Genomic DNA, 10,437 nt, shown 5'->3' with positions numbered 1-10,437 from the left:
CGTTTAGAGAACCTTTTCATGATATGCTAATTTTTTGAGATAGGAATTTTGGGTTTTCATGAGCTGTATGCCAAAATCATCAGTATTAAAACAATAAAAGACCTGAAATATTTCAGTTGGTGTGCAATGAATCTAAAATATATGAAAGTTTAATTTTTATCATTACATTATGGAAAATAATGAACTTTTATCACAATATGCTAATTTTTTGAGAACGACCTGTATATATGTATGTATATATATGTATGTATAATATATATATATATATATATATATATATATATATATAGAATAGGTTCCATATATGGAAATATTTGTAAATGTTATGAAAAGTTTTTTTATTGTTTTGTTATAATAGCATATAAAGTACTGCAGTTTTTCCAGATTGCAAAAACATATTTCCTGAAATATATTTCTCAAAATTACTAAATTATAACCCCCATATCTAAACTCAAAAAGCCATCAAATACACTGAAGACCCTTGTATCATTTTTTTTTTTTTCAAAATCAAAGATACCATAACAGTTCCTGAATTTAAGTTTAATGCTAACTGTATTACAATGCAGTCAGAAAAACAGAATTTTTGAAAATACATATTTTTTTAATTTACTGCACACTTTAAATATTTCTCAGAGGATATTATTGTAATATTACAATATACCTTTTTTTTTCTTTTCATATTTATCCATTCCTGTATGCACCATATTTAAAAATAGACAAAAAGGCATGACTAGGCTATGGCTGACAAACTGTCACAAAATAAATGAATATCACACAAAACTGAAGACTAAAGTCTCTTCCCACCAAACCACTGCACCGGAACTATAGACAAATCAAATATACATATCAACATATATCACATCATCATTTTAACACCAGGCTTGGCATCCATGGAACTCATCCACCGTACAGTTCAACTTTTTATTTTCATTTTCCCTGAGTAGAAATTGAGCTTGTGTTTCAACTCGTCGTTTATGAAGTTCTTTCCATTCAGGTCTTCTAGAAGAGCCAGCACCATGTTCTTTGCCCTCTGTTCTCGTTTCTTCACGTTCCTCATGTCTCTTTCCGGTCTTTGAAATTTATCAAATGGTTCACGGTGTTTGGCATTTATATAATTGGGATCTGCAGGCAATGCATAGGAGTGGTCCTAGAAGAAAGGAAGATGACACGGTTATGTTATAATGTTTATAACACATCACTGAAAATCATAGCTTTTTGGTGCATAATTGATACAAATACTTACTACATTAGGCAGAGGTTTAGTCTCTTGTAACTGCTGAGAACAATCCATTTGCGGCCTCTCTTCAGCTTTCCTTGATGTTCTTGTTTTCCTGGGTGCCACTGGCTAAGGTTGAAGAAAAGTGTATAACTGAACCTAATAACAAGCTATCACAATTGTGTAATATAGTGGTAAACCTACTCTTTGCAGATGAGCTGGGAAACTGAAGACAGACGGCTTGGCTCCTTCTCGAATCCTGACAATCTGACCTGTCCTGTCCACATCCTGTGGCTTAAAGTGCTCACTGCACAGCACAGAGCAGTCGCTGGCGGAAAAACCTTTCCTTCTGGTGGCTATTTCCCACTGCCTCCTCAATGCTTTCTCCTTAGGAAACCTGCAAAGTGAGAGAAAACAAGCTAACAATCGTCAGATTCACAATATGTCAGTCACTCACACGAAACAAGGTGCTTGTCATTAAAGTCAGTTCATAGAAAAATGCCAATATAGATGAAAAGTCTTGGGCACTTAGGGTACTCTAACAGGTTCACTGTATACAGTTTCTTCGTAACAAAGGTCCAAACAGTGATAACTTGCATGGTGTCAGTATTTAGAACAGCTATGGAGTTTTAGGAAGAATTATTAGACGTAAATGAAGCAAAAGCCTTTTTGGGATCTGGTGTCGCGTGAAAATATATTTTGTATACTATTTGTATACTATACTATTTTTAATAGTAGTAAAAACTTCTGATAACTAATAATGTAAGTAATAAACAACAACAAAAATCAACGTGTACCTTGTTACTGTTATCAGCTGAAATAACAAGGAAAGGGAACCTGTCACACAAACCTTTTTTTTTTATTTTTTTTTACCTAACGTTACCTGAAACGTCATATCACACAAATGCACAAAGTTTCACTTAGCTTCATTTAGTTTCTGTAATGTGTTTTAGCTGAAGATTTGCGTTATGTACACAGCTACGTGGCTTGGTGGCGCTGCTCTAAACAGTGCGATGGGTTTTAACAGTCGAGATGGGACCACTATAATAAATCCATATAATACAGCCTGAGACGTTGTGAAAACTTCACCTCTTACGTCTTATACAGTCTCAGGTTTCAGAGTTAGCGACTGTTATCGTTAGCAATTAATAGGGTGGCTCTGTTAATGTAAAAATGACCTGATACAACCAGAATCAACAGTCTTACTTGTGAAAAGTAATTCCCCGGTATCTGCTTTGGATTGTGCGGCGGTTTTTGCAGCCCCAAGCAGCACACGAATCAGGCATATTTTCTCCAGACCAGTCTATTAGTTCTGACAAAGAGCTGCCCGGGCCAATATGGCGGCGGCACTGACCCACAATGCCTGTGATAGGCGCTGTCGGAAACAAGCTTCGAAACATTTTGTTCGAATCTTTTGTTCTGAATCAGTAGTTCGGAACTTGTGCTTTCAGAAAATGAGGATTCTGGTTTCGAAAAATTTCATATGTGTAATTTCATGTTTACACTTATGTTGTATTTTATTTATTTTTACCGCTTTTGACTAGCGGGTTCAACTAGTTTCCGGTGTTTCTAGCACGGATCAATTGGTTCAATTGATTCAACGCTTCAGTTTGCCATCACTAGCACCCAAATCGGCGTTATTGAGAAAGTTTTTATTTTTATTTTTTAGGAATATTAATTAAAAGCTATTATAAAAATGAAATAACGAAAAACAAATAATAAAGCATTGCAATACAATAACAGTAATAAAATATTTATATACCGGAAGTTTGCAAATGTTCGACCAATCATCTTCGAGTGTTTCCCTGGTATTTCCTGTGTCAGTTGGAAGCAGCAGTGAGAAGGGTAAAGAGTGGTGACAAACATCAGAAGTGGTTTCTCGGACCAAACTAAAACACTGGTATTCATTTAAACGGTATTAGCTGACAGCACAGATGTATTTAATGTGTTTGTTTTGTGAAACTGTAAAACGGTAGAGCGCGTCAAGTCATTTAGCGTTGGGTTAGCCATGACTGCTAAACGAGTCGAGCGAGATGTTACACAGCAACAGCTCTCAGTTATACTTCTATGTTACAGTTTTAAACCGTCACTTAAAAGTAACACGTGCTCTTTGTTTTGGACGTCTGTCAGTTGTTATTGACTGAAACCTGCACGAAGCATTTTATGATTGACAATCGACTGAATGTCTTAAGTGTGATCTGAAGTCGGCGTTTAGTGATTAGCGAGTTATGATATTGTGTGTATATGAAGTGAGTTAACCAGTCACCTTCGTTTGTTTTGCCAGTCTCTCAAACAGTAGATTCGTTGTTAAATTGCAACTGAACTGAAACCGAAACTGTTCAATTTAATAGATGCAATATGACGTCTTGTAGTCGTTTACCTGTGTGTTGTTGTGTCTTTTAGTATTTGTTCATAGATCAGAAATGCAGAGGAGTGAGATGAAGGATCCAGTAGCTGATAGCAGTGCAGATGATACAGAGGAGAGCACTGCTGCGTCTGAGATGACCAACAGCCCTAAAGAAGCTGTAACACAGCCGGATGGCACTCCAACCAGCAATTCTCAGGCAGAGGAAGGCTGTAAGTGTGTCCTAGTGTGTCCAGTTATTCATTGCCATATTTCTTCTCACTCGTCTTCCATGTTTCTTGTGTTCAGCGGCAGAGACTGGAGCGAATTCTGCCTCCTGTGACATGGCTGAGGAACTGAGCAGACAGCTGGAGGACATCCTCAGCACCTATTGCCATGAGGATGGTGGTGAGGAGGCGGCGGTGACCAACGGCCAGCCTGATGGTGCGGAAGTGAACGGGTTGTCTGAGAAGGAGGACGGCAAGCAGGAGGAGGCCAAACTGAATAGCAATGGATGCACTGAGAAGGACCAGAAAAAGCCGCAGGACAAGAAGAAAGTGAAGGGCCTGGGTGAGTCAATGTGTTTGCCTGAACGTACAGCAAAAACTACCTTTGGCTCACTCTTAATGCTCTTTACATTAGACTGGCACAGTTAAACAGTGATAAGACAATGATGATGTTATGAAAGATTTCTACCTGACAAACACGTCAAATCATCCAATAATGTGTGAGTTTTTTAGAGTTAGGCTGAAAATAGTGATGACCATTTTAACAAGATCAGTTTTGTAGTATTTGCTGTTTTCAGTTGATGTGTGAATAAAGCTTTATTATTTGTAGATTGCCTCCCAAAACAAGTTTTTATGACATTGACTGTTTATGTTTATATTTCAGTGATGAAGTTCAAGGTGAATTGGAGCAGAAACATAATTTAAAAATCAAAAAGTCTAAATTAGCAAATTAAATGTAAACTGTTAGTTTTTTTATTTGAGTGTTGATTAAAACTAGCTAAAAAATAATAGCAATTGAATGTGGGCTTTCTTGTCAGTTAAACACTAATATTATAGTCATGAACTATGTAATTTAGATTTTGACAATTGCCTGAAATATTCCTGATCATGATCTAAATCAAATTTAATTGAGAGCTTATGATGTCAGAATCAAATAGTGAAATCGGTGTCACTATCCAGCCCTATTCTTAACCTAAAATCTGTTTTTCGCTTGTGTGTTTTAGGCAAGGAGATCACTCTTCTTATGCAGACCCTCAACACACTGAGCACTCCAGAGGAGAAGCTGGGTGGTCTCTGTAAGAAGTATGCTGAGCTGGTAAGACATGATGATATCAGAAGGTGTCAACATCTCAGGTCATGTGTTGTACAAAGAGAAAAAATCACTCCTAAAGAGAGAAGGCGAAAAAATAAATGCTACCTTTTTGGGTGTAATAAAAACCTTCACTAACATTATAAATGGAGCTGAGGGATAAAAATAAAAAGAGTTGCCGTTGTGTCCTGATGAGCTGATTTAGCATTTCAGCTGACTGGGCTTGAGCTTGTTTACATGAAAACAGTACTAGGAAATGTGTGGGTTTTCTCAGCGCACATTTCCACATTAATTCAGTGATGCATTTCTAAAGATCTTCATGCTATCACCACAATAATCCCCTGGTATGCACTGAGATATTGGCCTGTAATCTAAATCAGCTTATAAAAGCAAGTCCATTATTTACAAAGAGCTTCGTTACTTCGTTTTCCTCTCCATTTTATCACAAAGTTCAAACAGTACATGCCATTTTAATGCCCTTTAATAGTCATTTTTATGATTCAAATAATAAAGTAATATAACAAATTCTAATAATGCGCCTGTCCTGCTTTGTTTCTTTTAGCTAGAGGAGCAGCGTAATGCTCAGAAACAGATGCGGGTTCTGCAGAAGAAGCAGACGCAGCTGATCCAGGAGAAGGACCACTTACGGAACGAGCACAGCAAAGCCATCCTGGCACGCAGCAAGCTGGAGAGTCTCTGTCGAGAACTGCAGAGACACAACCGCACACTTAAGGTACACTAACTTGATATGAATGCAAATAAGATGATATCCGTTATTTGCGCTCCGAGGGTTTAGCATAATTCATCACCTGTGTGGTGCCTGCCTAATGCAAAATTTCAATTCAGAGGTAATCAGAACCGAGATCTGCCTTGGGAGTTTTCCCTCCCTGCTGCTCAAAGTGTTGTTTCATCTGCTCTAACTCCACATAACCAGAGGCTTGTTGCCTTATATTTTCCATAATGAGATAAATGGATTGATGTTTGCTGTGCTTGGCAGGAGGATGGCGTGCAACGAGCCCGATTGGAGGAGGAGAAAAGGAAGGAAGTGACTTCACATTTCCAGGTGACTCTGAACGACATCCAAGTTCAGATGGAGCAACACAACGAGCGTAATGCAAACCTGAGGCAGGAGAACATGGAGCTGGCTGACAAACTGAAGAAGCTCATTGAGCAGTATGAGCTCAGAGAGGAGGTGAGGGAAACCAAAATAAAGGATGAAGGGAAAATAAATTTGTAATTCCCTTTAACAGCTGAGCTCCAATTTTTTTTTTTTTTTTTTTTTTTTTTTTTTTTTTTTTTTTGGGGTTCAAATTATAAAACAATAGAGAATTTACAGTGCTGTTCAAAATGAAGACAGAAATATCTGGACTCTCTTTAAATGTTGTTTTATGTTCATATTAATTTGAAAAGTCAACATTAATGTGTGTACACCAATTAAAACAAGCATAATTTGTTTGTAGATGAAATATTTTATAGAATGCAGTCACATATTAAAATATGACTTGTGTTGTTTTGGAGCCACTGTACCTAAGAGAGCTGTTTTCTCTCTCAGCATGTTGACAAGGTGTTCAAGCAGAAAGATCTGCAGCAACAGCTGGTAGATGCAAAGCTTCATCAGGCACAGGCACTGCTCAAGGACTCAGGGGATAGGCATCAGAAGGAGAAAGACTTTGTGAGTTCCTACATCCTTAAAACTGTATTGAGACATGTATCCACCAATGTGATGCCCTCTGGGCAATAGCTTCCAGTCAATAATTAACATTTTTATGGTTTGTCATTTCTTTCTTTTTCAGCTCCTGAAAGAGGCAGCTGAGTCGCAGAGGATGTATGAGCTTATGAAACAGCAGGAAGTCCATCTGAAACAGCAGGTGAGGATCATGCAACTAAAAGACAGCTCCAGTTATTAGGTTTTTGTTGTTGTTGTTGTTTTTGTTGTTGTTGTTGTTTTCCAAATAAATTTATACTTTTGTTCAGCAAAAAAATTTCTTCACAAAAATTTTGAAACAAATTCTATCAAAGAAAAAAATGTAGTGGTTTCCATGAAAATATCAAGCAGCACATGTTTTCTACATTTGTAATAATAAATGCTTCTTAAGCACCAAATCAGCATATTAGAATGATTTCTGAAGGATAATGTAACACTGAAGACTGGAGTAACGATGCTGAAAATTAACTTTGAAAGTACTTTCTGACCCTCCATAACATAATAAAGATATTTTAGATTTTTTTTAACTCTACATAGACAGCAACAGCACTACCATGTTCAAGGCCCAGAAAGGTAGTAAGGACATTGTTAAAATAGTCCATGTGACATCATTGGTTCAACCGTAATGTTATGACGCTACGAGAATATTTTTTTATGTTTTAAGATAACAAAAATAACGACTTAATACAACAATTCTTCTCTTCTGGTTCCTGCATTAGAAGCACCACACACATGTGCCATGGTACTGTCGTGAACATTTGCCGAATTCTGACATGGAACAGAAGAAATTGTTGAATAAAACTGTTTTCTTTGCACACAAAGAGTATTCTTGTAGCTTCGTAAAATTATGTTTGAACCACTGATGTCACATGGACTATTTCAGTGATGTCCTTACTAGCTTTCTGGGCTTTGAACGTGGTAGCGCTGTTGCGGTCTATGCAGGGCCAAAAAGACATTTTTCAAAATTATCTTAATTTGTGAATCGGAAGATGAATGAAGGTCTTGTGCATTTGAAACGACATGAGGGTGAGTACTTAATGACAAATGTTCATTTTTTGGGCCAACCCCAAACTTTTCAAAAGTAGTGTATATGCACTTGTATAGCACTTGGCATGGCATTACATTGATTTTTTTTCATCCAGGATCTTCCCAAAACTCCCTTGCAGTGTGATGGTGGAGGCTATAATGTTTTTATTTGGTCTTTTACAGCTCTCATTGTACACAGATAAGTTTGAAGAATTTCAAAACACACTTTCCAAAAGCAACGAGGTGTTCACAACATTCAAACAAGAGATGGAAAAGGTAAATGACTGTTTATTAATTATGTTGTGGACTTCATGTCCCTGCAAAGAAACCGTTAGTCTGTGTTCATGCATAGAATGTAGCATTGCTCGATATTTCCCAACACAAAACAGAAATCTCTAAAGCCTTTATGTAAAGGTGATTTCATCTGAATTTTGTATTGTCCCACAGATGACAAAGAAGATCAAGAAGCTAGAGAAGGAAACGACCATGTACAGATCACGATGGGAAAGTAGTAACAAAACCTTGCTGGAAATGGCAGAGGAGGTGATTGTTGTCTTGCAAATTCTCTGACATATTTGACAGCTTTGTTACACCAGCTAAAGATCTTTTCTCTCTGTAGAAAACGCTACGAGACAAAGATTTCGAAAGTCTGCAGGTGAAGGTGCAGCGACTGGAAAAGCTCTGCCGCGCATTACAGATAGAACGCAACGAGCTGAGTAAGAAGGTTCAGGATGTCACCTCAGGCGTTGAGAGTAAGCCAGAAACAGAGGCGGGGTCACCATCAGAAGCCACAGACTCGGAGGAGGGCAGCCCTGTCCATCAGAACAGCGCAGAGACTCCACAGACCGCTCTTAGCCCGGCGTGCCACTGCGCTGCTGATCTAGAGGCCGAGACTCACAGAGAGGTTTGCTCAGCCCAGGATTGAGTCTTGCTGCTGTCTCTGGGCGGCCAGGACTCACAATCCTTCCCGCCTCCACCAGACCCCCGACCTTCCATCAGCAGTCAGCGTCTGTTGTCTTCCACATCTGCGTCCACAACGGAACCGCTGACTTGGCTGCTCCTGGGGGGTTTCATTGTGTCAGGGAAGATTGTGCCTTCAACATGATTCCTATGCTGCGTTTATAATCTTTGGTTTTTATGTGGCTTGCTTTATCCCACCCTATTCCCGGGAAATTCCATATTTGCATTTAGAGGGGCATGGATGTTGCTGCTGTTTCGGAATGCTCAGTGTTTGTCCACTAAATGCTTGTCTCTTTTCTGTTTGCCTGATAAAACAGGCAGATTGCTAAAATCGGTGAAACAGCAGTTGTAATGCGATGCTATTTCTTTGGGTGTTTTTATTTAATTTCTCGCCTTAAGTTGTTGTATCAGGTCAAATCTGCTTGTACACTTTCCAGCCACCCTCTTTCTTCGGTTTAAATCCCACAAATCCTAATTTCCACCAAACAAAGAATGTATGATTTGTTATTCATCTTCACTACTCAGAGTTTAGAATTGTAGATTGTAGTGGTAAGACTAACATTGTTATTTGAGTTTAAGGTTCATGTAATCTGAACCCAGATTTTCTTTTATTCTTTTGCACAACACTTGAATTTGTCACATGTATCTTTTAACTCAAGTTTACACCATCTTTAAACACCACTAGCTTCTTTAAGTTAATATATCCAGCATTGTAGATGCATTCCTTCAACATTCCGTTAACTTCTAAGTAGGAATGTGCATGTAAATGATGTCATGACCAATGAGGGATTCTCGTTCAGTGGGATTTCGGTTTGGACAGTTTTCATGTTCAGTCGGTTCAGCTACTGATCACATGACTTTGTGTTTGTGGCTTACTAAATGTGTTTAACATATTCAAAATGTAAAAAAACAAAAGCCCAGTTACATCAGATTAAACAGGAAGATTCAAGGACACACTATGCAATTCTAGCTCCGTTCATGTCATCTCAGTGTTGAGCATGTAAGCAAAGCACTGACAAGCTGAGAAATGAATGTACGTTCCACACTAAGTGACTTAGTTTTGTGATGTCAGTAAATTTTAGCACTATTGAATTTTTTGTTCCCTTCAGTACCCTTGCTGAGTGGAGTACAAAAGTATTGGTAAAGTGTTAAGTTAAACGTGCATCAAGTCATAGGTTGACCATGTAAACCCTTCCAGATTTCATTTCAGTCAGTCAAGGTTTCTGTACAGGTTTAGATTTGGTTTCAAACTGTTTGTGAACTGGTATGTGTGTGAAAAATGTTTTATTTGCTGGTCATTCAAATTTCACATTCCCATTATATAAGGAGGTACCAAAGATCTTTGTTGATTTGTTTCCCCCCACACCCAGTATACATTTATTTGCAAATTAAAATACTAAGAAAATTAAAATGTGATTTCTGTATTCATTGTTGATGGACTGATATATCAGGCGTGATAACGTAAACTAATAACATTGCCTGCATGGTTGAGAAACAAAAATTTGAACTTACGAGTGTCCTGTTTTCAAATATTACATATTATTTAAGCAAAATTAAAAGTTTGTATTTTGTAAATTAAGTATTAAATTAAAAAGTATATATAATTTTATTAGTAATACTCAGAATGCGTAAGTGTGAATTTGTTTGTACTCTCGATTTAACAGATTCCAGTGTTCGAGACACATAATAGAATAAAACGTTTCATTAACTGGCCATTCTAATGAAAGTGACACGTTGGTTATGATCTCAGTTGTAAAACTAAAGATATCAAAATCAAAGATATTTTGTTGTTATTATTACAGACCGGATCGTTAGAATTGTTTAATGCTCAACCGGGACCTATTTTTGTCAAATATTAGATCCTTTATA

General features: G+C 37.6%; 2 protein-coding genes across 4 annotated transcripts; one reads left to right on the top strand and one right to left on the bottom strand.

Annotated features, from left to right (window-relative positions):
- Positions 1-385: 385 nt before the first annotated feature.
- si:ch73-130a3.4 (uncharacterized protein LOC664763 homolog) lies at positions 386-2,595 on the bottom strand. The gene is made up of 4 exons (XM_019100730.2): positions 2,423-2,595; positions 1,421-1,613; positions 1,244-1,345; positions 386-1,147 (listed from the first exon to the last, which is right to left on the bottom strand). Exons 1-4 carry the CDS (start codon positions 2,500-2,502, stop codon positions 914-916), a joined length of 609 nt encoding a protein of 202 aa, XP_018956275.2. The 5' UTR covers positions 2,503-2,595; the 3' UTR covers positions 386-913.
- Positions 2,596-2,976: 381 nt separating this feature from the next.
- LOC109086286 (alpha-taxilin-like) lies at positions 2,977-9,979 on the top strand. Of its 3 annotated transcripts, none has more exons than XM_042745667.1 (11): positions 2,977-3,061; positions 3,620-3,793; positions 3,870-4,130; positions 4,792-4,883; positions 5,440-5,610; positions 5,875-6,069; positions 6,430-6,549; positions 6,671-6,745; positions 7,792-7,884; positions 8,056-8,151; positions 8,228-9,979. In XM_042745667.1, exons 1-11 carry the CDS (start codon positions 2,992-2,994, stop codon positions 8,531-8,533), a joined length of 1,653 nt encoding a protein of 550 aa, XP_042601601.1. In that variant the 5' UTR covers positions 2,977-2,991; the 3' UTR covers positions 8,534-9,979. The 3 variants fall into 3 exon arrangements, with proteins under 3 accessions (XP_042601601.1, XP_042601602.1, XP_042601603.1); XM_042745668.1 differs by having other exon boundaries at positions 2,979-3,131; XM_042745669.1 differs by having other exon boundaries at positions 2,994-3,116.
- The last annotated feature ends 458 nt before the right edge of the window (positions 9,980-10,437 follow it).

This window comes from Cyprinus carpio, chromosome B19 (assembly GCF_018340385.1).
Source record: "Cyprinus carpio isolate SPL01 chromosome B19, ASM1834038v1, whole genome shotgun sequence".
Lineage (NCBI taxonomy): Eukaryota > Metazoa > Chordata > Actinopteri > Cypriniformes > Cyprinidae > Cyprinus > Cyprinus carpio.
The sequence above is the reverse complement of the archived record's forward strand: the minus strand, read 5'-3'. Positions and strand labels throughout refer to the sequence as shown.

Bases quoted from the DNA above. Each gene is read 5' to 3' on its own strand.
- si:ch73-130a3.4 (XM_019100730.2), bottom strand. From the start codon at position 2,502: ATGCCTGATTCGTGTGCTGCTTGGGGCTGCAAAAACCGCCGCACAATC. The intron at 1,346-1,420 runs GTAGGTTTACCA...CTTCAACCTTAG, and splicing joins TCCCAGCTCATCTGCAAAGA to CCAGTGGCACCCAGGAAAAC. The intron at 1,148-1,243 runs GTAAGTATTTGT...CCTTTCTTCTAG, and splicing joins CTAAACCTCTGCCTAATGTA to GACCACTCCTATGCATTGCC.
- LOC109086286 (XM_042745667.1), top strand. From the start codon at position 2,992: ATGTTCGACCAATCATCTTCGAGTGTTTCCCTGGTATTTCCTGTGTCA. The intron at 6,550-6,670 runs GTGAGTTCCTAC...TTTCTTTTTCAG, and splicing joins ATCAGAAGGAGAAAGACTTT to CTCCTGAAAGAGGCAGCTGA. The intron at 6,746-7,791 runs GTGAGGATCATG...GGTCTTTTACAG, and splicing joins AAGTCCATCTGAAACAGCAG to CTCTCATTGTACACAGATAA.